Here is a 27,936-nt window from a genome sequence, read left to right as displayed (position 1 = left end):
GTCTATAGCCAGATAACATACAGTATCTAGTCCCTAACCCTACAGTCTATAGCCAGATAACATACAGTATCTAGTCCCTAACCCTACAGTCTATATAACATGGCGCAGAGCCAGATAACAGCCAGTAGACCAACTCATATTCTGTTCTTCTGAAATACATTTTCTTCATATTATGTTTCTTTGGACTTGACTAAAATAAATAACGGATTTATTGTGACGGTGTATAATGCCTTTATTTATTCAACTTTTTAAATGTACATGTTCCAAAGGCGTGCATCATGTTGTTGGAGAATGGCGCCACAGGGGGGGCCGTCAGAGGGGGGCGCCAGGGGGGGCGCCAGGGGGGGGGCGCCAGGGGGGGGCGCCAGGGGGGGCGCCTGGGGGGGCCGTCAGAGGGGGGCGCCAGGGGGGGGCGCCAGGGGGGGGCGTCAGAGGGGGGTGCCAGAGGGGGGCGCCAGAGGGGGGCCGTCAGAGGGGGGCCGTCAGAGGGGGGCACCAGAGGGGGGCCGTCAGAGGGGGGCCGTCAGAGGGGGGCGCCAGAGGGGGACCGTCAGAGGGGGGCCGTCAGAGGGGGGCGTCAGAGGGGGGGCGCCAGAGGGGGGCGCCAGAGGGGGGTGCCAGAGGGGGGCCGTCAGAGGGGGGCCGTCAGAGGGGGGCACCAGAGGGGGGCCGTCAGAGGGGGGCCGTCAGAGGGGGGCCGCCAGAGGGGGGGCGCCAGAGGGGGGCGCCAGAGGGGGGTGCCAGAGGGGGGTGCCAGGGGGGGCGCCAGAGGGGGGTGCCAGAGGGGGGTGCCAGAGGGGGGGCGCCAGGGGGGGGGGGGCAGAGGGGGGTGCCTGGGGGGGCCGTCAGTGGGGGGTGCCTGGGGGGGCCGTCAGTGGGGGGTGCCAGAGGGGGGCGCCAGAGGGGGCCGTCAGAGGGGGGCCGTCAGAGGGGGGTGCCAGAGGGGGGCGCCAGAGTGGGGCTCCAGAGGGGGGCGCCAGAGGGGGGCGCCAGAGGGGGGCGCCAGAGGGGGCCGTCAGAGGGGGGTGCCAGAGGGGGCCGTCAGAGGGGGGCGCCAGGGGGGGGCACCAGGGGGGGCCGTCAGAGGGGGGCGCCAGAGGGGGGCGCCAGAGGGGGGTGCCAGAGGGGGGTGCCAGAGGGGGCCGTCAGAGGGGGGTGCCAGAGGGGGCCGTCAGAGGGGGGCGCCAGGGGGGGGGGGCCAGAGGGGGGGGGCCAGAGGGGGGCGCCAGGGGGGGGGGGCCAGAGGGGGGTGCCAGGGGGGGGCACCAGGGGGGGCCGTCAGAGGGGGGTGCCAGGGGGGGGCACCAGGGGGGGCCGTCAGAGGGGGGCGCCAGAGGGGGGTGCCAGAGGGGGCCGTCAGAGGGGGGCGCCAGAGGGGGGCGCCAGGGGGGGCGGCCAGAGGGGGGGGGCCAGAGGGGGGGGCCAGAGGGGGGGGGGCAGAGGGGGGCGCCAGAGGGGGGCGCCAGGGGGGGGGGGCCAGAGGGGGCCGTCAGAGGGGGGCGCCAGAGGGGGCCGTCAGAGGGGGGCGCCAGGGGGGGGTGCCAGAGGGGGGTGCCAGAGGGGGGCGCCGGGGGGGGGGGGGCAGAGGGGGCCGTCAGAGGGGGGCGCCAGGGGGGGGGGCCAGAGGGGGGCGCCAGGGGGGGGGGCCAGAGGGGGCCGTCAGAGGGGGGTGCCAGAGGGGGGCGCCAGGGGGGGGGGCAGAGGGGGCCGTCAGAGGGGGGGGGGGCCAGAGGGGGGCGCCAGAGGGGGGCGCCAGGGGGGGGGGCCAGAGGGGGGCGCCAGGGGGGGGGGGCCAGAGGGGGCCGTCAGAGGGGGGCGCCAGCGGGGGCCGTCAGAGGGGGGTGCCAGAGTGGGGCTCCAGAGGGGGGCGCCAGGGGGGGCCGTCAGAGGGGGGTGCCAGAGGGGGGCGCCAGAGGGGATGGCTGCCGTTTCACAGGCTCCTAACCAACTGTGCTATTCTGTGTGTTATTTTGCATTGTTTGTAACTGTTTTTGTATATAATGTTTCTGCCACCGTTTCTTATGACCGAAAATAACTTCTGGGCATCAGAACAGCGATCACTCATGTCGGACTGGAGGAAGATTCTTTCTTTAACAAATGGGAGGTGAAAGATTTAGGCTCCTCCCGGATCCGCCCAAATCCCCGTCATTCGCACAAAGAGGAGACGCCGATACAGGGTGCACAGATCTGGGTGCTTGTTAAGAATTTGTCGGCGAGTGGATAATCCACCTTTACCATCCATCCTACTGGCAAACGTACAATCACTGGAGAATTAACTCGATGAACTCTGTTCGAGACTATCCTACTAAGAGGACATTTAAAACGGTAATATCTTATGTTTCACCGAGTCGGGGCTGAACAACAACATTAATAATATACAGTTGACTTGATTTTCTGTGTATCGGTAACACAGAACAGCTGCCTCCGGTAACACAGAACAGCTGCCTCCGGTAAGACAGAACAGCTGCCTCCGGTAAGACAGAACAGCTGCCTCCGGTAAGACAGAACAGCTGCCTCCGGTAAGACAGAACAGCTGCCTCCGGTAAGACAGAACAGCTGCCTCCGGTAAGACAGAACAGCTGCCTCCGGTAAGACAGAACAGCTGCCTCCGGTAAGATAAGGGGCGGAGGTCAGTGTCTATTTGTCAACAGCAGCTGGTGCACACAATCTAATATTAAGGAAGTATCGAGGTTTTGCTCAACGGAGGTAGAGTACCTCATGATAAGCTGTAGACCACACTATTTACCAAGAAAGTTTTCATCTATATTTTTGTAGCTGTCTATTTACCACCACAAACCGATGTTGGCACTAAGACTGCACTTAATGAGCTGTATAAGGTCATAAGCAAACAACAAAAGGCTCATCCAGAGGTGGTGCTCCTAGTGGTCGGGGACTTTAATGCAGAGAAACTTCAATCCATTTAGCCTAATTAAACCGCCACACTTTTACATGACAATAACTCGCTGACACAATTTCATGACTGCCACAACCCTAACCCTAACCCTAACCCCATTCTTTGTCATATTTAAACCTAACCTGATCCTTTGTCATATTTAAACCTAACCTGATCCTTTGTCATATTTAAACCTAACCTGATCCTTTCTCATATTTAACCCTAACCTGATCCTTTCTAATTTAAACCTAACCTGATCCTTTCTCATTTAAACCTAACCTGACCCTTTCTCATATTTAACCCTAACCTGATCCTTTCTCATTTAACCCTAACCTGATCCTTTCTCATTTAAACCTAACCTGATCCTTTCTAATTTAAACCTAACCTGATCCTTTCTCATTTAAACCTAACCTGACCCTTTCTAATTTAAACCTAACCTGATCCTTTCTCATATTTAAACCTAACCTGATCCTTTCTAATTTAAACCTAACCTGATCCTTTCTCATTTAACCCTAACCTGATCCTTTCTCATTTAAACCTAACCTGATCCTTTCTCATATTTAAACCTAACCTGATCCTTTCTCATATTTAAACCTAACCTGATCCTTTCTCATTTAAACCTAACCTGATCCTTTCTCATATTTAACCCTAACCCCTTTTCTCATATTTAACCCTAACCCCTTTTCTCATATTTAACCCTCTCCCCTTTTCTCATATTTAACCCTAACCCCTTTTCTCATATTTAACCCTCTCCCCTTTTCTCATATTTAACCCTAACCCCTTTTCTCATATTTAACCCATCCTTTTATATGTAACCCTAACCTATTATTTATCATATTTAAACTCATCCTTTATTCTTATTGATCTAATAGACCAGGATGTGTACCAGGTTCCTGAATGTAAATTCAATCAAATAAACAGGCTTGTGAAAAAGTTTTAAACACCGCTTCAGATGTCTTGTCCAAGGCCGACCAGGAAGAACTCACCCACAGTCGTTTGACAGTAAAAAGATTAGTGGTTGTGGTTACCATTCACCTTGAAACCCGGTGAAGGTCTGGGGGCATGGCATGAAATTATTCAAAGTCCATTGACCCTATTAAAATGAATGGGGCAAGCGATGGAAGACTGAACAGGACCTATAGCCCTACATGCTCCTAGTTCTGTTAAGAGTGGTTAAGCTATCTATTAGCTATCTGTGTCCCAGGTATGCCAATTCCTTTTTATATTAGGATGCTACACAATTGAATATTGTTGGAATTAATGTTTAATTTTTTATGATTAAATGTTCAAAGACTGACATCCTGGCTAGATTAATGTAGACTACTCTTTGAATTAGAGTGCCGTCCTAAATTAAAACTATTTGCTTAAACAGGTTGTTTTTCGATTTGAGAAATGTCCAAGACAATAACACAACTATATGCTAATATACTATTAATGTATTTAGTATTTCTAAACTAGACCTATTTCTTTTCCACTTTTTGGGTTTCTGTCAAAGATATGACGACTTGTGGGCCGTGATTGAAGCGGTAAGTGTGTTTCCTTCAGAACATTTTAATCCCTGTCAAGCCCAGCAGCAGGTGTGTTTCCTTCAGAACATTTTAATCCCTGTCAAACCCAGCAGCAGGTGTGTTTCTTTCAGAACATTTTAATCCCAGTCAAGCCCAGCAGCAGGTGTGTTTCCTTCAGAACATTTTAATCCCTGTCAAACCCAGCAGCAGGTGTGTTTCCTTCAGAACATTTTAATCCCAGTCAAGCCCAGCAGCAGGTGTGTTTCCTTCAGAACATTTTAATCCCTGTCAAGCCCAGCAGCAGGTGTGTTTCCTTCAGAACATTTTAATCCCTGTCAAGCCCAGCAGCAGGTGTGTTTCCTTCAGAACATTTTAATCCCTGTCAAGCCCAGCAGCAGGTGTGTTTCCTTCAGAACATTTTAATCCCTGTCAAGCCCAGCAGCAGGTGTGTTTCCTTCAGAACATTTTAATCCCTGTCAAGCCCAGCAGCGGGTGAAAAGGCTGACAGTTTAGTAATATCTTTGCACATTGACAGTAGAATAGGATACACAATTAATCATATACACTGTATGCCATTCTTTAATATTTCAGTCCTGAAATGTAACCATATATTCCAAAATATGTTTTTATATTAGTTGTCTATTTTTGATCAGAGGGTCAATTTTGAGAGAGGAGAGGGTGCGGTCTATCTCTGTGTGTCCTTGAATAGCTACTCCAGGTGTGCACAAACAAAAGGCATGTTATATTTAGTTTTACATGAGACACATTTGGCCCCGCTCGCTGTTTACTTAACAACAGTGTTGGTTTCGCGCAAGACACATTTGGATATGCCTTGTTTACTTTAACGGTTATTCTGCACGTGACAGCAAGAATAGCCTTACAATAACAACAGGGCAAGTAATATGTGATTATGTAAAACACAAACAAATAGGGCTACACAGATAATAATCCTCATCATCATCATCTCAATGAAATGATAATACAATAGCATTAATCATGATAGGGCCTAGTAATAACATGATAATCCACCTGCTAGTAATAACATCATAACCCACCTGCTAGTAATAACATGATAATCCACCTGCTAGTAATAACATGATAATCCACCTGCTAGTAATAACATGATAATCCACCTGCTAGTAATAACATGATAATCCACCTGCTTGTAATAACATGATAATCCACCTGCTAGTAATGACATGATAATCCACCTGCTAGTAATGACATGATAATCCACCTGCTAGTAATAACATGATAACCCACCTGCTTGTAATAACATGATAATCCACCTGCTAGTAATAACATGATAATCCACCTGCTAGTAATAACATGATAATCCACCTGCTTGTAATAACATGATAATCCACCTGCTAGTAATAACATGATAATCCACCTGCTAGTAATAACATGATAATCCACCTGCTAGTAATAACATGATAATCCACCTGCTAATAATAACATGATAATCCACATGCTAGTAATAACATGATAATCCACCTGCTAGTAATAACATGATAATCCACCTGCTAGTAATAACATGATAATCCACCTGCTAGTAATAACATGATAATCCACCTGCTAGTAATAACATGATAATCCACCTGCTAGTAATGACATGATAATCCACCTGCTTGTAATAACATGATAATCCACCTGCTAGTAATAACATGATAATCCACATGCTAGTAATAACATGATAATCCACCTGCTAGTAATACCATGATAATCCACCTGCTAGTAATAACATGATAATCCACCTGCTAGTAATAACATGATAATCCACCTGCTAGTAATAACATGATAACCCACCTGCTAGTAATAACATGATAATCCACCTGCTAGTAATAACATGATAATCCACCTGCTAGTAATAACATGATAATCCACCTGCTAGTAATAACATGATAATCCACCTGCTAGTAATAACACTATAACCCACCTGCTAGTAATAACATGATAATCCACCTGCTAGTAATAACATGATAATCCACCTGCTAGTAATAACATGATAATCCACCTGCTAGTAATAACATGATAACCCACCTGCTAGTAATAACATGATAATCCACCTGCTAGTAATAACATGACAATCCACCTGCTAGTAATAACATGATAATCCACCTGCTAGTAATAACATGACAATCCACCTGCTAGTAATAACATGATAACCCACCTGCTAGTAATAACATCATAATCCACCTGCTAGTAATAACATGATAATCCACCTGCTAGTAATAACATGATAATCCACCTGCTAGTAATAACATGATAATCCACCTGCTAGTAATAACATGATAATCCACCTGCTAGTAATAACATGATAACCCACCTGCTAGTAATAACATGATAATCCACCTGCTAGTAATAACATGATATCCACCTGCTAGTAATAACATGATAACCCACCTGCTAGTAATAACATGATAATCCACCTGCTAGTAATAACATGATAACCCACCTGCTAGTAATAACATGATAATCCACCTGCTAGTAATAGCATGATAATCCACCTGCTAGTAATAACATGATAATCCACCTGCTAGTAATAACATGATAATCCACCTGCTAGTAATAACATGATAATCCACCTGCTAGTAATAACATGATAATCCACCTGCTAGTAATAACATGATAATCCACCTGCTAGTAATAACATGATAACCCACCTGCTAGTAATAACATGATAATCCACCTGCTAGTAATAACATGATATCCACCTGCTAGTAATAACATGATAACCCACCTGCTAGTAATAACATGATAATCCACCTGCTAGTAATAACATGATAACCCACCTGCTAGTAATAGCATGATAATCCACCTGCTAGTAATGAAATGATAATCCACCTGCTAGTAATAACATGATAACCCACCTGCTAGTAATAACATGATAATCCACCTGCTAGTAAAAGCATGATAATCCACCTGCTAGTAATAACATGATAATCCACCTGCTAGTAATAACATGATAACCCACCTGCTAGTAATAACATGATAATCCACCTGCTAGTAATAACATGACAATCCACCTGCTAGTAATAACATGATAATCCACCTGCTAGTAATAACATGATAATCCACCTGCTTGTAATAACATGATAACCCACCTGCTAGTAATAACATGATAATCCACCTGCTAGTAATAACATGATAACCCACCTGCTAGTAATAACATGATAATCCACCTGCTAGTAATAACATGATAATCCACCTGCTAGTAATAACATGATAATCCACCTGCTAGTAATAACATGATAACCCACCTGCTAGTAATAGCATGATAATCCACCTGCTAGTAATGAAATGATAATCCACCTGCTAGTAATAACATGATAACCCACCTGCTAGTAATAACATGATAATCCACCTGCTAGTAAAAGCATGATAATCCACCTGCTAGTAATAACATGATAATCCACCTGCTAGTAATAACATGATAACCCACCTGCTAGTAATAACATGATAATCCACCTGCTAGTAATAACATGACAATCCACCTGCTAGTAATAACATGATAATCCACCTGCTAGTAATAACATGATAATCCACCTGCTTGTAATAACATGATAACCCACCTGCTAGTAATAACATGATAATCCACCTGCTAGTAATAACATGATAACCCACCTGCTAGTAATAACATGATAATCCACCTGCTAGTAATAACATGATAATCCACCTGCTAGTAATAACATGATAATCCACCTGCTAGTAATAACATGACAATCCACCTGCTAGTAATAACATGATAATCCACCTGCTAGTAATAACATGATAACCCACCTGCTAGTAATAACATCATAACCCACCTGCTAGTAATAACATGACAATCCACCTGCTAGTAATAACATGATAACCCACCTGCTAGTAATGACACGATAATCCACCTGCTAGTAATAACATGATAATCCACCTGCTAGTAATAACATGATAATCCACCTGCTAGTAATAACATGATAATCCACCTGCTAGTAATAACATGATAATCCACCTGCTAGTAATAACATGATAATCCACCTGCTTGTAATAACATGATAATCCACCTGCTAGTAATAACATGACAATCCACCTGCTAGTAATAACATGATAATCCACCTGCTAGTAATAACATGATAATCCACCTGCTAGTAATAACATGATAACCCACCTGCTAGTAATAACATGATAATCCACCTGCTAGTAATAACATGATAACCCACCTGCTAGTAATGAAATGATAATCCACCTGCTAGTAATAACATGATAATCCACCTGCTAGTAATAACATGATAACCCACCTGCTAGTAATGAAATGATAATCCACCTGCTAGTAATAACATGACAATCCACCTGCTAGTAATGACACGATAATCCACCTGCTAGTAATAACATGATAATCCACCTGCTAGTAATAACATGATAATCCACCTGCTAGTAATGACACTATAATCCACCTGCTAGTAATAACATGACAATCCACCTGCTAGTAATAACATGACAATCCACCTGCTTGTAATAACATGATAATCCACCTGCTAGTAATAACATGATAATCCACCTGCTAGTAATAACATGACAATCCACCTGCTTGTAATAACATGATAATCCACCTGCTAGTAATAACATGATAATCCACCTGCTAGTAATAACATGATAATCCACCTGCTAGTAATAACACTATAACCCACCTGCTAGTAATAACATGATAATCCACCTGCTTGTAATAACATGATAATCCACCTGCTAGTAATAACATGATAATCCACCTCCTAGTAATGACATGATAATCCACCTGCTAGTAATGACACTATAATCCACCTGCTAGTAATGACACGATAATCCACCTGCATTTGTCATGTAACGTAGGCTATAGCTTTTATCATGGAACAACATACTAAAACATGCAGGCCATTCTTTACCCATTCAGTATGATACACTGCATGACCAAAGGTATGTGGACACCTCCTCGTCCAATATCTCATTCCAAAATCATGGGCATTAATATGGAGTTGGTCCCCCTTTGCTGATATAACAGCCTCCACTCTTCTGGGAAGGCTTTCCACTAGATGTTGGAACATTGCTGCTATAACGCTCTCCACTCTTCTGGGAAGGCTTTCCACTAGATGTTGGAACATTGCTGCTATAACAGCCTCCACTCTTCTGGGAAGGCTTTCCACTAGATGTTGGAACATTGCTGCTATAACAGCCTCCACTCTTCTGGGAAGGCTTTCCACTAGATGTTGGAACATTGCTGCTATAACAGCCTCCACTCTTCTGGGAAGGCTTTCCACTAGATGTTGGAACATTGCTGAGGGGACTTGCTTCCATTCTGCCTCAAGAGCATTAGTGAGGTCATGCACTGATGTTGGGCGATTAGGCCTGGCTCGCGGTCCAATTCATCCCAAAGGTGTTCAGTGGGGTTGAGGTCAGGGCTCTGTGCAGGCCAGTCAAGTTCTTCCACACCGATCCCGACAAACCATTTCTGTATGGACCTCGCTTTGTGCACGGGGAAATTGTTATGCTGAAAGAGAAAAGGGCCTTCCCCAAACTGTTGCCGCAAAGTTGGAAACACAGAATCATCTAGAATGTCATTGTATGCTGTAGCGTTAATATTTCACTTTACTGGAACTATGGGTCCTATAGGCCGAAAAACAGCCCCAGACCATTATTGCTCCTACACCAAACTTTACAGTTGGCACTATGCATTCAGGCAGGTAGCATTCTCCTGGCATCCGCCGAACCCAGATTTGTCCGTCAGACTGCCAGATGGTGAAGCATGATTCATCACTCCAGAGAATGCGTTTCCACTGCTCCAGAGTCCAATGGTGGCGAGCTTTACACCACTCCAGCCTATGCTTGGCATTGCGCATCGTGATCTTAGTCTTGTGTGCAGCTGCTCGGCCATTGAAACCCATTTCATGAAGCTCCCGACGAACAGTTATTGTGCTTCCAGAGGAAGTTTGGAACTCGGTTGTTAGTGTTGCAACCAAGGACAGACAATTTTGACATGCTATCAGCACTCGACGGTCCCGTTCTGTGAGCTTGTGTGGCCTACCACTTCGCTGCTGAGCCATTGTTGTACCTAGACGTTTCCACTTCACAATAGACCCTTTTCCAATACACGATTCACAGATGTCACGCACAGATGCGCACGACTCTTGGCGGCAGTAAGAAAGCCATCGCCATCTGGGCCCATTCAACATCGACTAGATTTACTTCTTTATTACTTCTACTTATATTAAGCAGGACATTCATACAAGCCTTAAAATACAATTATAATCCAAAAGTAGTGTGAAATGCACTCATAAGCAACATGTAAATTGTTCTGCCACCAACTTGTGCACATGTTTGTAAACTCAGAAAGTGGTCAATAACAGCACCTACAGTTGACCGGGGCAGCTCCAGCAGGGCAGAAATTTGACAAACTGACTTGTTGGAAAGGTGGTATCCTGTGATGGTGCCACATTGAAAGTCACTGAGCTCTTCAGTAAGGCCATTCTACTGCCAATGTTTGTCTGTGGAGATTGCATGTCTGTGTGCTCGATTTTATACACCTGTCAGCAACGGATGTGGCTGAAATAGCCAAATCCACTAAATTGAAGCAGTGTCCACATACTTTTGTAAATATAGTGTACTTTTTTAGGAGATATTGGTTATTCTGAACGCAGCTGCTCAATACTGCTGTATACTGTGACTCTGTGATCTTTGAGGTGTCCACGCATCTTTCTCGTCGCAATAAAGAGTTTCCTAAACTTCCCTGATGACCAATCCGCTACTCCCTGTCCCTCTCATCCGGCTTAATCCCGTCTCACCCTGTGTCCCCCGACCACTGTTTATTATTTATCTCCGCTCTTCAAGTCTTCCTCATGAAAGGACGCAGTGATTTACGGGCAGGTGCGCCTTGCCCTCCACCACTTGACCCACCAATGCTCAATTTGCAAGAGGCTCTTTTCACCAGTCTCCCGGGAGTGCAATCTGATCGAGACAAGCGGTACGGAATATTTTTCCAAGATGGTGCGGGGTCACGGAGGAGGCTGGGGGAGCAGGTGGGAGAGGAAGCGCTGTCAGGGAGCCGCTTTGTAGTTCTCTTTGTTGCAGATGCTCTGCCACTCATTGTTAAACTCGCTGCTCTCTCTGCTCAATATTACTACCTGACATCTGGAGGCACACTAAATGAACAAGATAGAGCTATAGTTAGGGCCCATAGGGAGAATATAACTAGACCAGAGCTATAGTTAGGGTCTATAGGGAGAATATAACTAGACCAGAGTTATAGTTAGGACCATAGAGAGAATATAACTAGACCAGAGTTATAGTGAGAATATAACTAGACCAGAGTTATAGTGAGAATATAACCAGACCAGAGTTATAGTGAGAATATAACTAGACCAGAGCTATAGTTAGGGCCCATAGAGAGAATATAACTAGACCAGAGTTATGGTGAGAATATAACTAGACCAGAGTTATAGTGAGAATATTACTAGACCAGAGTTATAGTGAGAATATAACCAGACCAGAGTTATAGTGAGAATATAACTAGACCAGAGTTATAGTGAGAATATAACTAGACCAGAGCTATAGTTAGGGTCTATAGAGATACTATAACTAGACCAGAGCTATATTTAGGGCCCAGAGAGAGAATATAACTAGACCAGAGTTATAGTGAGAATATAACTAGACCAGAGTTATAGTGAGAATAAAACTAGACCAGAGCTATAGTGAGAATATAACTAGACCAGAGCTATATTTAGGGCCCATAGTGAGAATATAACTAGACCAGAGTTATAGTGAGAATATAACTAGACCAGAATTATAGTGAGAATATAACTAGACCAGAGTTATAGTTAGGAACCATAGAGAGAATATAACTAGACCAGAGTTATAGTGAGAATATAACTAGACCAGAGTTATAGTGAGAATATAACTAGACCAGAGTTATAGTGAGAATATAACTAGACCAGAGTTATAGTGAGAATATAACTAGACCAGAGTTATAGTGAGAATATAACTAGACCAGAGTTATAGTGAGAATATAACTAGACCAGAGTTATAGTGAGAATATAACTAGACCAGAGTTATAGTGAGAATATAACTAGACCAGAGTTATAGTGAGAATATAACTAGACCAGAATTATAGTGAGAATATAACTAGACCAGAGTTATAGTGAGAATATAACTAGACCAGAGTTATAGTTAGGAACCATAGTGAGAATAAAACTAGACCAGAGTTATAGTGAGAATATAACTAGACCAGAGCTATATTTAGGGCCCATAGTAAGAATATAACTAGACCAGAGTTATAGTGAGAATATTACTAGACCAGAGTTATAGTGAGAATATAACTAGACCAGAATTATAGAGAGAATATAACTAGACCAGAGCTGAAGTGAGAATGTAACTAGACCAGAGCTATAGTGAGAATATAACTAGACCAGAGCTATAGTTAGGGCCCATAGAGAGAATATAACTAGACCAGAGTTATAGTGAGAATATAACTAGACCAGAGCTGAAGTGAGAATATAACTAGACCAGAGTTATAGTTAGGGTCTATAGGGAGAATATAACTAGACCAGAGTTATAGTTAGGGTCTATAGGGAGAATATAACTAGACCAGAGTTATAGTTAGGGTCTATAGGGAGAATATAACTAGACCAGGACCAGAGTTATAGTTAGGGTCTATAGGGAGAATATAACTAGACCAGAGTTATAGTTAGAATATAACTAGACCAGGACCAGCTGAAGTTCGTGGTGGTTTTAGTGTGTTGAAATGAAGATGGTCTGTGATTTTAGCGTGTTGAAGTGAAGGATAATGGGTGATTTTAGTGTTTTGAAATTCAGGATTGTGGTTGGTTTTAATGTGCTGAAGTGGAGGATTGTGGGTGGTTTTAGTGTGTTGAAAATTGATATTGTTGGTCATTTAAGATGGTTTTCCATACCCTAGGTCTGAGTTGTAACAGAAGCTCAGCAACCCTCAATGTGTTTCCAACTTGTCACAGTGAATAGTCTACTCTCTAAACCCCTCCATTCTCATCAGAAGGACAGGCCCTCTCTCGCTCTCTCTCTCTCTCTCTCTCTCTCTCTCTGCAGGCAGCAGGGTGACGTCAGGCTGGAGACCTGCTGCTGTCAAAACCAACAACAAGTCCATCTGGGAATACTCTGTCTTTACCACCTCCATCAGACCGTCACGGTAGAACTACAGTACACCCTGTTATGGGGAAGTGTGTGAGAGAGAGAGATGTTTAAGAGAGCATGACAAATAAACATCACAGCTCTTAATAGATGAAACTTAACTTTGAGATGAGCCTGTTCATGTTCTTGACACAGTCATAGAACATGTTCAGATACATGTTACTAATTAAGATGCCACCAACTTCATGTGTACTATACTGTAGTGCTACTATACTTTACTATATGTTTTGTCTACTGTACTATAATATGCCGCAGTGCTACTATACTATACTTTACTTTACTATAATGTAGTGCTATTGAACTATACTTTACTTTACTATACTGTAGTGCTATTGAACTATACTTTACTTTACTATACTGTAGTGCTATTGAACTATACTTTACTTTACTATACTGTAGTGCTATTGAACTATACTTTACTTTACTATACTGTAGTGCTATTGAACTATACTTTACTTTACTATACTGTAGTGCTATTGAACTATACTTTACTATATGTTTTGTCTACTGTACTATAATATGCCGCAGTGATACTATACTATAGTGCTATTGTACTATAATGTAGTGCTACTGTACTATACTATACTTTACTTTACTATATTGTAGTTCTACTGAACTGTATATAATGTAGTGCTACTATACTTTACTACACTGCAGTTCTACAGAACTATACTATACTCTAGTGATACTTATTATACATACTGCAGTGCTACAATGTAAACACTGCACCTCAGTGCTGGAGGCGTCACCACAGACAACCTGGTTCGAATCCACACTGTATCACAACTGGCAGTGATTGAGAGACCAATAGGGCGGTGCACAATTGGACCAGCGTCATCCAAGTTAGGAACCATTCCAAGATGGCGTAGCAGTCGGGCGTCTATTTGTGTTGTCCTGTCCCATGTATATATCATTTTCTTTGTATATTTTTTATATTTTTAATCTCAATTTCCATCTACGGACTGAACATACTCTCCTGCAACCCGCCTCACCCAATGTGGTATGGATCTGCTATTTATTACACTTTAGAAGCTGAAACCCCATCAGTAGCTAGCCAGCTAACTAGCTACTAGCTAGTAGTCAGTTAGCCACTGCTAGCGGTCATCACCGTTAATTCGGACATCAGCCAGCCTCAAACTGGTCAATTCCTGCCAGTCAGCACAGCGCAATATCAACAAAGAGCATATCGGACTGCTTTCTCTACCACATCTCCGAATTCCTACTGCAGCTCTGAACCTTTACACCGGATCATCGCAGCTAGCTAGCTGCTATCCAAGTTGCTACTCGTGGCTAAAGTCTCTGTTCCGAAGCAAGCACCAGTTAGGCCTAGCTCGAGGCTAGCCCCAGGCTATCTCCCGGCTAGCTGAAGAGGACTTTCAGCCAATTATTGGGCTACAATACCTATTTTGCAAATTGGCCTGGACCCTTTTACTGCCGACATGGAGCTCCGCCGATCAATCACAACTGGTCTACCGACGTAACCGTCCGAGGGGGTCTCAACAGGCAATTTTGTTATGATGTCGCCGAAGAACCATCTACAGGCCCCGGCCCGCTAGCTTTTCTGAACGCTGTGTCCCCTGCTCGCCTAGCGCAGTAGGGACTACCGAAAGGGACCCTGACTCACCTATTGCTGCTCTTTTGATCCTATGATCACTCGGCTACACAGCTGATGCCCCCTGGACTGTTTCAATAACACGGTACCTCATTTTGTTTACCTGTTGGCCCCAGCCTCAAACTCAGGTCCTGTATGTACCCAACTAACCCGCTCTGCCCATTCATCGCCATTTACCCGTTGTTGTCTTAGCTCTCCCGATCAACAACTGTGTTTGCTTTATGCCTCTCTCTAATGTCAATATATCTTGTCTACTGCTGTCTTGGCTAGTTCTTATTGTTTTATTTCACTGTAGAGCCCTCAGACCCACTCAAAATGCCTTAGACAACTCTTTGTCCCACCCAACACACAGGCGGAGACCTCATCTGGCTTAACTGGTGCCTCCAGAGACGAAACCTCTCTCATCGTCACTCAACGCCTAGCTCTACCTCCACTGTACACACATCCTACCATACCATTGTCTGTACATTATGCCCTGAATCTATTCTAACACGCAAAGAAATGCTCCTTTTATTCTCTGTCCCCAACGCACTAGACAACCAGTTCTTATAGCCTTTAGCCGTATCCTTATCCTACTCCCCCTCTGTTCCTCTGGTGATGTAAAGGTTAACACAGGCCCTGTGTGTCCCCAGGCGCTCTCATTTGTTGAGTTATGTAACCGTAAAAGCCTTAGTATATAAATGTTAGCATCAGAAGCCTCCTCCCTAAGTTTGTTTTATTCACTGCTTTAGCAAACTCCGCCAACCCTGACGTCATTGCCATGAATCCTGAATCCTGGCTTAGAAATGCCACCAAAAATTCTGAAATTTCCATCCCTAACTACAACATTTTCTGCCAAGATAGAACTGCCAAAGGGGATGGAGTTGCAATAAACGATATCATAACCGCCATCGATAAAAGACAATACTGTGCAGCCGTCTTCATCGACCTGGCCAAGGCTTTCGACTATGTCTATCACCGTATTCTTTTCGGCAGACTCAATAGCCTTGGTTTCTCAAATGACTGCCTCGCCTGGTTCACCAACTACTTCGCAGACAGAGTTCAGTGTTTCAAATCGGAGGGCCTGTTGTCCGGACCTCTGGTAGTCTCTATGGGAGTACCACAGGGTTCAATTCTCGGGCCAACTCTTTTCTCTGTATACATCAATGATGTCGCTCTTGCTGCGGGTGATTCCCTGATCCACCTCTACGCAGACGACACCATTCTGTAATCATCTGGCCCTTCTTTGGACACTGTGATAACTAACCTCCAAACGAGCTTCAATGCCATACAACACTCCTTCCGTGGCCTCCAACTGCTCTTAAATGCTAGTAAAACGAAATGCATGCTTTTCAACCATTCACTGCCCTCACCTGCCCGCCCGACTAGCATCACTACCATGGACAGGTCTGACCTAGAATATGTGGGCAACTACAAATACCTAGGTGTCTGGCTATACTGTAAACTCTCCTTCGAGACTCATATTAAACATCTCCAATCCAAAATCAAATCTAGATTCAGCGCTCTATTTCGCAACAAAGCCTCCTTACCCTAGTAAAACTAACTATCCTACCGATCCTCGACTTCGGCGATATCATCTGCAAAATAGCTTCCAATACGCTAACTGGATGCAGTCTATCACAGTGCCATCCGTTTTGTTACCAAAGCCCCTTATACCACCCACCACTGCAACCTGTATGCTCTAGTCGGCTAGCCCTCGCAACATATTCGTCGCCAAACCCACTGGCTCCAGGTCATCTATAAGTCTTTGCAAGGAAAAGCCCCACCCTATCTCAGCTCACTGGTCACCATAGCAGCACCCACCCATAGCATGCGCTCCAGCAGGTATATCTCACTGGTCACCATAGCAGCACCCACCCATAGCACGTGCTCCAGCAGGTATAACTCACTGGTCACCATAGCAGCACACACCCATAGCACGCGCTCCAGCAGGTATATCTCACTGGTCACCATAGCAGCACCCACCCATAGCACTTGCTCCAGCAGGTATATCTCACTGGTCACCATAGCAGCACCCACCCATAGCACTTGCTCCAGCAGGTATATCTCACTGGTCACCATAGCAGCACCCACCCATAGCACTCGCTCCAGCAGGTATATCTCACTGGTCACCATAGCAGCACCCACCCATAGCACTCGCTCCAGCAGGTATATCTCACTGGTCACCATAGCAGCACCCACCCATAGCACTTGCTCCAGCAGGTATATCTCACTGGTCACCATAGCAGCACCCACCCATAGCACTCGCTCCAGCAGGTATATCTCACTGGTCACCATAGCAGCACCCACCCATAGCACTTGCTCCAGCAGGTATATCTCACTGGTCACCATAGCAGCACCCACCCATAGCACTTGCTCCAGCAGGTATATCTCACTGGTCACCATAGCAGCACCCACCCATAGCACTCGCTCCAGCAGGTATATTATATTTCACTGGTCACCATAGCAGCACCCACCCATAGCACTCGCTCCAGCAGGTATATCTCACTGGTCACCATAGCAGCACCCACCCATAGCACTTGCTCCAGCAGGTATATCTCACTGGTCACCATAGCAGCACCCACCCATAGCACTCGCTCCAGCAGGTATATCTCACTGGTCACCATAGCAGCACCCACCCATAGCACTTGCTCCAGCAGGTATATTTCACTGGTCACCATAGCAGCACCCACCCATAGCACTCGCTCCAGCAGGTATATCTCACTGGTCACCATAGCAGCACCCACCCATAGCACTCGCTCCAGCAGGTATATCTCACTGGTCACCATAGCAGCACCCACCCATAGCACTTGCTCCAGCAGGTATATCTCACTGGTCACCATAGCAGCACCCACCCATAGCACTTGCTCCAGCAGGTATATTATATTTCACTGGTCATTGTAAATTTAACTGACTTACCCAGTTAAATGAAGGTTAAATAAAAATAAAATAAAATAGGAAAAAATATACGGTAGTGATACTATAGTATACCATACTCTAGTGCCCCGATACTATAATGTAGTGCTCCTATACTATACTGTAGTGCTCCTCACAATACTGTAGTGCTACTAATCTATACTGTAGTGCTACTGATCAATACTGTAGTGCTACTGATCAATACTGTAGTGGTACTATACTATACTGTAGTGGTACTATACTGTAGTGGTACAATACAATACTATAGTGCTACCATACTATACTCTGGTGCTACTATGCTGCACTGTAGTGTTCCTATACTATACTGTAGTGCTCCTCACAATACTGTAGTGCTACTAATCTATACTGTAGTGCTACTAATCTATACTGTAGTGCTACTAATCTATACTGTAGTGCTACTAATCTATACTGTAGTGCTACTAATCTATACTGTAGTGCTACTAATCTATACTGTAGTGCTACTAATCTATACTGTAGTGCTACTAATCTATACTGTAGTGCTACTAATCTATACTGTAGTGCTACTAATCTATACTGTAGTGCTTATATTCTATAATGTAGTGGTACTATACTATACTGTAGTGCTACTAATCTATACTGTAGTGCTACTATAATGTAGTGCAACTAATCTATGTAGTGCTACTAATCTATACTGTAGTGCTAATATACTGTAGTGTTACTAATCTATACTGTAGTGCTAATATACTGCAGTGCTACTATACTATAATGTAGTGCTAATATACTGTAGTGCTACTATACTGTAGTGCTACTATACTATAATGTAGTGCTAATATACTGTAGTGCTACTATACTGTAGTGCTACTATACTATAATGTAGTGCTAATATACTGTAGTGCTACTATACTATAATGTAGTGCTAATATACTGTAGTGCTACTATACTATAATGTAGTGCTACTATACTATAATGTAGTGCTACTATACTGTAGTGCTACTATACTATAATGTAGTGCTAATATACTGTAGTGCTACTATACTATAATGTAGTGCTAATATACTGTAGTGCTACTATAATATAATGTAGTGCTAATATACTGTAGTGCTACTATACTGTAGTGCTACTAATCTATACTGTAGTGCTACTATACTATAATGTAGTGCTAATATACTGTAGTGCTACTATACTGTAGTGCTACTATACTATAATGTAGTGCTACTATACTATAATGTAGTGCTACTATACTGTAGTGCTACTATACTATAATGTAGTGCTAATATACTGTAGTGCTACTAATCTATACTGTAGTGCTACTATACTATAATGTAGTGCTACTATAATGTAGTGCTACTATAATGTAGTGCTACTATACTATAATGTAGTGCTAGTATACTATAATGTAGTGCTACTATAATGTAGTGCTACTATACTATAATGTAGTGCTACTATACTATAATGTAGTGCTACTATACTGTAGTGCTACTATACTATACTGTAGTGCTACTATACTGTAGTGCTACTAATCTATACTGTAGTGCTACTATACTATAATGTAGTGCTAATATACTGTAGTGCTACTAATCTATACTGTAGTGCTACTATACTATAATGTAGTGCTACTATACTGTAGTGCTACTAATCTATACTGTAGTGCTACTATACTATAATGTAGTGCTACTATAATGTAGTGCTACTATACTGTAGTGCTACTATACTATAATGTAGTGCTAATATACTGTAGTGCTACTAATCTATACTGTAGTGCTACTATACTATAATGTAGTGCTACTATACTATAATGTAGTGCTACTATACTGTAGTGCTACTATACTATAATGTAGTGCTAATATACTGTAGTGCTACTAATCTATACTGTAGTGCTACTAATCTATACTGTAGTGCTACTATAATATAATGTAGTGCTAATATACTGTAGTGCTACTAATCTATACTGTAGTGCTACTATACTATAATGTAGTGCTAATATACTGTAGTGCTACTAATCTATACTGTAGTGCTACTAATCTATACTGTAGTGCTACTATACTATAATGTAGTGCTAATATACTGTAGTGCTACTATAACTATACATGTATTGCTATATACTGTAGTGCTACTATACTTGTAGTGCTACTAATTACTATACTGCAGTGCTAACTATAGAATATAATGTAGTGCTAATATACTGTATGGCTACTATACTTGTAGTGCTATATCTATACTGTAGTGCTACTATAATATAATGTAGTGCTAATATACTGTAGTGCTACTATACTGTAGTGCTACTAATCTATACTGTAGTGCTACTATAATATAATGTAGTGCTACTATACTGTAGTGCTACTAATCTATACTGCAGTGCTACTATAATATAATGTAGTGCTAATATACTGTAGTGCTACTATACTGTAGTGCTACTAATCTATACTGTAGTGCTACTATAATATAATGTAGTGCTACTATACTGTAGTGCTACTAATCTATACTGCAGTGCTACTATAATATACTGTAGTGCTACTATAATGTAGTGCTAATATACTGTAGTGCTACTAATCTATACTGTAGTGCTACTAATCTATACTGTAGTGCTAATATACTATAATGTAGTGCTACTATACTGTAATGTAGTGCTAATATACTGTAGTGCTACTATACTATAATGTAGTGCTACTAATCTATACTGTAGTGCTACTAATCTATACTTGTATTGCTACATATGATGGCATACTGTGTGCGTGAATATACTGTAGTGCTACTATAACTGTAATGTAGTGCTATATACTGTAGTGCTACTATACTATAATGTAGTGTCTAAGATGCTGTAGTGGCTACTATACTGTAATGTAGGCTATATACTGTATTGTACATAGTTTAATGTGTGCTACATATACTGTAGTGCTACTCATAAGTATTGCTAATATAGCTGTAGTCTACTTAACGTGTAATGTAGTGCTACTATACTGTATAGCGATCTATACTGTAATGTTGCTATGAGTAGGGGTTATCTGAGATAGATATAACTGTAGTGCTACTCTATAATGTCTGCTATAACTGTAGTGCTAATATACTGTACTGTGTATAAATATAATGTAGTGCTATACTGTAGTTACTATACTATGTAGTGCTAAATATACTGTAGTGCTACTATACTATAATGTAGGCTGATTCTGTTGCTACTAATATAAGTAGGCATACTACCATGTAGGTGCTACTAATACTATTTATGAATAGGCAATACTGTAGTGCTACTATACTGTATTGCTACTATAACTATATGATGCTAAGTATGCTGTAGTGCTACTATAATAGTAGATGGTGTGCTCGGATATACTTAGTTGCTACTATAGTATAATGTAAGTTGCTCAATATACTGTAGTGCTACTAATATATGGTATTGTACTATATAAGTAGTGCTACTAACTGTATGACTACTATACTGTAGTGCTACTATCTGTATGCTACTATACTAAATGAATGTACTATAGCTGTATGCTACTAATCTATACGTAGTGCTAATATACCTATCAATGTAGTAGTGCAAATATACTGTAGTGCTACTACTGAGTACTAAGTAAGTGCTATATACGTAGTGCTACTATAGTATAATGTGGTGTTCTGGAATATACTGTATGCTAGCTAATTAATGTAGTGCTAAGATACTGTAGGTGCTACTATACTTAGTCTACTATACTATACTATGTTAGTGCTAATATACTGCAGTGCTACTATAATAATGTAGTGCTAATATACTGTATTGCGCTACTATACGTATAATGTAGTGCTAATATACTACTTGTATGCTAATTACTGTGTAGTGCTACTATACTATAATGTAGTGCTAATAGACTGTAGAGGTGGGGGGCTACATAAGTAAGGTGGCTAATAACTGTTCTGACTATACTATATGTAGTCTAATACTGTAATGCTACTATAGTATAATGTATGCTAATATACTGTAGTTCTACTGTATATAATATCTGTGTACATATAGTAATGCTAATATACTTAGTGCTACTATACTATATATGGATAGTGCTTACATACTGTATGCTACTATACTATAATGTATCTGCTAATATCTGTAGTCTACTAATACTGTAGTGCTTATACTGTATTGACTATAATGTATGTGCTATATACTGTGTGTACTAGTACGTGTATGTGTGCTACTATATGTATGCTACTATATGTAGTGCTATATACTGTAGTGCTACTATACTATAAGTGTTATGCTCTAATTTAGTGCTATATACTGTAGTGCTACGATACATAATGTATGCTAATATACTGGTAGTGCTACTATGATAAATTGTGCTGACTATACTGTAGTGCTATATATAATGTAGTGCTATAGTGCGTACTATATATCTACTGCTAAATGTGCTACATATACGTGGTGCTACTATAGTATACTGTTCTGATATACTGTAGTGCAACTTCATATGATGTATAACGTGTCTACTATACATATATGAATGTGGTGCTGAGATACTTTAGTCTAACGTATAATTATAATTTGGTGGGCTAATAGACTTGAGTGACTAGCTAGATACTATAAAGGGTGGGGTGGAGTGCGAATATACGGTAGGGTGTCTGCTATAATATAAGATTAGTCTATAAGACATGTGATGCTACGTATGCTGTAGATGCTACTATACTTAGTGTGGCTACTATACTGTTAGGGCTAACTATACTATAAAGTGTGGATGTGCTATAGGAGCATGTAGTGCTACGAATCTATACTGTAGTGCTATATACTATATGTGAGTGCTAATTACTGTATGCACTATACTGTAGTGCTAATTCTGTAGTTCTACTATACTATAAGTGTGCTAATATACTGTGATTGTACACTATAATATATGGTATGCTAATATACTGTAGTGCTACTATGCTGTGTTGCTACTATACTATAATTGTGCTAATGTTTACATTGCAGGTGCTACATACGTATACTTTTATGTCTAATATACTTTATGCTACATAACTATACATGGTAGTGCTAAGTCTACTGTAGTGCTAGATAATCCTGGGTGTGGCTACTAACTATAAATGTAGTGCTAATATACTGGATGCTAAACTATCGTAATAATGTAGTGCTATGGCTACTGTCGTGCTAATATACTGTGTAGTGCTGACTATACTATATGGTAGTGCTTGGATATTATACTGGTACTTGGCTACTATACGTAGATGTGTGGCTAGCTATCATAAATGTGGTGCTAGTATGGATACTGTTGGTGCTACTTAGCTGATAAGTGTGGGTGCTATGACTGGTAGTGCTACGATACATATATGTAGTGGTGCTATATAATGTATGTACTGGCTATCGTATAAGTAGTGCTAATTCGCTGTAGTCCTACTATAGCTGTTTCTCTAATCTATACTGCATGCGTACTATACTATATGTGTGCTAATTATTACTGTTGATACTATCTGTAAGTGGCTAACTAGTGTAACATGTAATGCTACTATAGCTAATAATGTATGCTAGATAGTACTGTAAGGTGCACTATACTGTGGGCTGCGATAGCTATAAAGATGGTAAGTGCTGACAATACTATAATGTAGTGCTAATACTGTAGTGCTACTAATCTTTACGTATGACTACGTATGTAGCAGATATGTAGTGCTGACTTCTGTAGTGCTACTATGCTATGAATGAGTGCTAATTACTGTAATTTGCTACTATAATATAATGTAGATGCTATATACGGGTAAGTGTGCTAATATACGGGTATGCTACTATCTATACTGTAAGTGTCAACTATACCTATAAGTAGTAGACTATAATATACTAGTATGTTGGTTTGAGTGTTTGGATAATTGAGAATGTGCTCTAGTACTATATGTAGATTGCTACGTGTCTATGCTGTCGTAAGCTACTATAGCACTATAATGTTGCTATATCCTGTATGCTACTATACTGCGTCTAACTTACGTGTGGGGTGCTACTAATCTATGCTGTGTATGCTACTATACTGTATGTGCTACTGAATGCTAATCTGTTATGACTAACTATAGCTAATGAATGTTGCTATATATGTACTGAGTGCTACTCTCTATTGGTGTGGCACTATACTGATATGTAGTGCTACTATACTCTAATGTGGTGTGGAGAGTAGCTGTTGGTGTGACTAACTGATGTGGTGCTCATATGCTGTAGTGCCTTACTATACTGGAAAATGTATGTGGCGATAGAATATCGAAATGTAAGGTTGCTGCTATCTGAGTACTGTAGTTGCTACTATATATAATGTAGTGCTTATACTATACTGTAGTGCTCATATACTGTGTTGGCTCCTAATCTATACGGTAGTGCTACTATATCTATGATGTAGTGCTAATATACTGTGCTACTATACTGAGATGCTTACTATAGCTATAATGTAGTGCTAATATACCTGGAATAAGTATAGTGAGTGCTAAAACTATACTGTAACAAATGTGGCTCCTGATCTGATACTAAGTGCTACTATATACTGAGTGATACTATCTATAGTGTGCATACTAATGTAGGTGCTAATAAAATATAGCTTCTGTGCTCGCTACTATTACTTAGTAGTCGTAATACGATGCTAGCTAACTGAGTGCACTATATATATGTAAGTGCTACTATAGTAAGGATAGTGCTACTATACTGTAAGTGGCTACTAATACTGTAAGTGCTACTATACTTAGTAACATTGTAGACTACTAATGAGTGAAACTTGCAGTGAACTACTATACGTCTCTACGAACTAGTACGTGCTTAATACTGTGGCTGACTATACTGTAGTGCTACTATACTGATAACTAGTGTGACTACTCTATCAATATGTAGTGCTACTATGTACTGTAGGCTTACTATACATGTAGCTGCTAATATACTGTAGTTGCTAATCTATACTGTAGTGCTACTAGTGAGCTATAATGTAGTGTCTAATATATGTGTGCTGACTTGAAGATAGTGCTACCTATACTATAATGTAGCTGCTAATATACTGTAGTGCTACACTAAATCGTATCTACTAACTTGTAGTGCTGAATCTAAGTTGCTTATTGCTATTGTGTCTACTCGATAAAACTATAATGTAGTGCAATATACCTGTAGTGCTACTAATCTTATACTGTTGCCTACTATGCGTATAATTGTTGCTAATTACTGTGTGCTCCACTGATGTATACTATGATAATACTATACTGTAGTGCTACTATACTACTAGCGTGAGTGCTACTACTATACTGTTGTAGCTACTATACTATAACTGGAGCTACATTGTGGTGCTAATAACTGTAGGCTGACTATCTATACTGTGTGCCTATAACTGTCTACTATACTGTGTGAGCTACTAATGATATATGTGTGCTAATTAGCTGAGAGTGCTACTATAAGTGCTACTTAATCTATACTAGTCTTAACTGTAAATAGTGCTATATACGTAGTCACTTACAGTAGTGCTACTAATCTATGCTGTAGGCTACTTACTATAATTATGCAAGTGTGTGCTACTAATCTAACTGGTGCTACTAGAATATATGTAGTGCTCAATATACTGTTGAGTGCTACTTACGGTGGTAAGTGCTACTTAGGCGATACTGTAGTGCCTATCTGATGAATAATAATGTGTAGGACACTATGGTGATACTGCGTGCTACCTGTAGATGTGAACTGCCTAGTGTAGCTAAAGTATACTAGATAGTGCTACTATAATGTATCTAATATAAGTAGTGCTATAATCTACTGTAGTGACTACAATCGATACTAGTGCTAAATAACATATTAGGCTACGATAATACTGTATTAGTTGAAATACTGTAGTGCTACTATACTCATAATATGGTAGCATACATAATCTAGTATACTGGCTGTGCTATACTATACTACTAAATACTGTAGTGCTACTAAATACTGAGTTCAATATAATGTAGTGCTAATAACTGTAAGGTGCAATATACTGAGAGACTAAGTGAGTGCATTACGTACTATGCTACGATACTAAATGTAGATGCTATTAGTTGTCTACTAATGGTTGTAGGCTATTTCTGTATAAAGTATGCTAATATCTTGCAGTGTCTAGCGATCACACTATGTAGTGTAACTGAGACGGTGAAATGTAGGTGCTACTATATGTAGTGCTAATACTGATAAGTAGTGCTAGGCATAAGTAGTGCTATATACTGTAGTTTACTCTATACTATATGTAGTGCGTAATGATACTGTAGCGACACTATTATGCTACTACAGATAAGTGCTAAAATGACTGGATGGCTATGCTACTAATATATGTAGTGATATATGCTATGGAGCGTGGCTATACTATAGAGTGCATAAGTAGCTGATACTATACTTAGTGGTACTATCTATAATGTAGTGCTAATTACGCTAATAGTAATGTAGCTAAACGGTATCCTACTCTTAATTATTAATAGAGTCTGACTGTGAGTTGCTACTATTATAAGTAGTGCTAATGTATGTACTATATGCTAAGTGTACTATACTTAATGTTAGTGCTACATACTGTAGTGCTACTATACAGGTAGATTTTTTTATTTATTGTATGCGATTCTTAGTGTATGCTATAACTGTAGTGCTATATATACGTATTTACTATATACTATATGTAGATGCCTAATATATGTATGATACTATATGGTAGCGCTAATATACTGTAGTGCTACTATACTATAATGTAGTGCTAATATAACTGTTAGTGCTACTATCTTATAATGTAGTGCTAGATCATACGTGTGAGGGCTACTATAGGTGTAGTGATACTTATGAGCGTTATAATGTAGATGCATACTATACTGAGTGCTACTAATACTAATGATCATAACGTAGTGCTTACTATAAGATGTAGTGCTAAGCTATATGTAGGTGCTATACCTGTAGGCTACTAATCTAATGCTAGTGTACTAATATCTGGAGTTGCATAATATACTATAGTATTTGCTATATATAGATTAGTGCTACTAGTATATAATGTAGTGCTAATATAATGTAGGCTACTAGTACTGATATGTAGTGTAGTATACTATAATGTATGCTATATACTATAATGTAGTGCCTATATACTGTAGTGCTACTATACTATAAATGAGTCTCATACTATAATGTAGTGCTACGTATAACTGTCATGTAGTGCTATATACTGTAGTGCTATATATAGTGCTAAATAGTAGTGTTCTACTGAGCTAGTACTATACTGTGAGTGCAATAGATTATATGTAGTGCTATACGTAGTAGCTAATACTAGTAGGTAGTGTCTACTATATAAGGTAGTGCTAATATATGTAGTGCTACTATCACTATAATGTAGTGCTAACTATACTTGTAGTGGGCTAGTATAATGCTATAATAGTAATTGCGTAGTATACTATGAATGTAAGGCTAGTATGACTATAATGTAGTGGGCATATTATACTATAATGTATGCTAATAAATGTATTTGGTGCTCTGTACTATAATGTAGATGCTAGTATGCTATATGTAGGTTCTAGTATAACTATAATAGTAGGTGCGAATCTAGGATGTATGTGCTACATACATATAATGGTAGTGCTAGCTATACTATCGAATGTAGTTGCGTACAGGTGATAAGGCTATATTTGGTGCTGACTATGATAATGTAGATGCGTACTATACTATAATGTAGGTGTTGCTGCTATACTATATGTAGTAGCGTCGGCTATAATGTAGTGCTCTATAAACTGTAGTGCTACTATATGTAGTTGGTCTACTATAAGTATTGCTACTTACTATAATGTAGTGCTACTATAATTAGTGCTACGATAGTGTAGTGCTACTAGTAGTGTATGCGCCTACTGGCATATGTAGTGCTAGTATCCTATATGGTAGTGCGTTACTAATAATGTAGTCTACTATCGTGTGATGCTAC

The 27,936-nt window shown here is 41.1% G+C and overlaps 1 protein-coding gene across 1 annotated transcript in view; it reads left to right on the top strand.

The window, feature by feature from the left end:
• The first annotated feature begins 278 nt into the window (after window positions 1-278).
• The window catches only part of LOC120050083 (extracellular matrix protein FRAS1-like), a 99,958-nt gene continuing 72,300 nt past the window's right edge, over window positions 279-27,936 (top strand). The window contains 1 exon segment of the mRNA XM_038996723.1: window positions 279-1,841. Within this exon segment, the coding sequence (XP_038852651.1) occupies window positions 279-1,841 (1,563 nt within the window).

Source organism: Salvelinus namaycush, chromosome 1 (genome assembly GCF_016432855.1).
Source record: "Salvelinus namaycush isolate Seneca chromosome 1, SaNama_1.0, whole genome shotgun sequence".
NCBI classification, from domain to species: Eukaryota; Metazoa; Chordata; class Actinopteri; order Salmoniformes; family Salmonidae; genus Salvelinus; species Salvelinus namaycush.
Note: the sequence above shows the minus strand (reverse complement) of the source record. Positions and strands in the feature narration are given on the sequence as shown.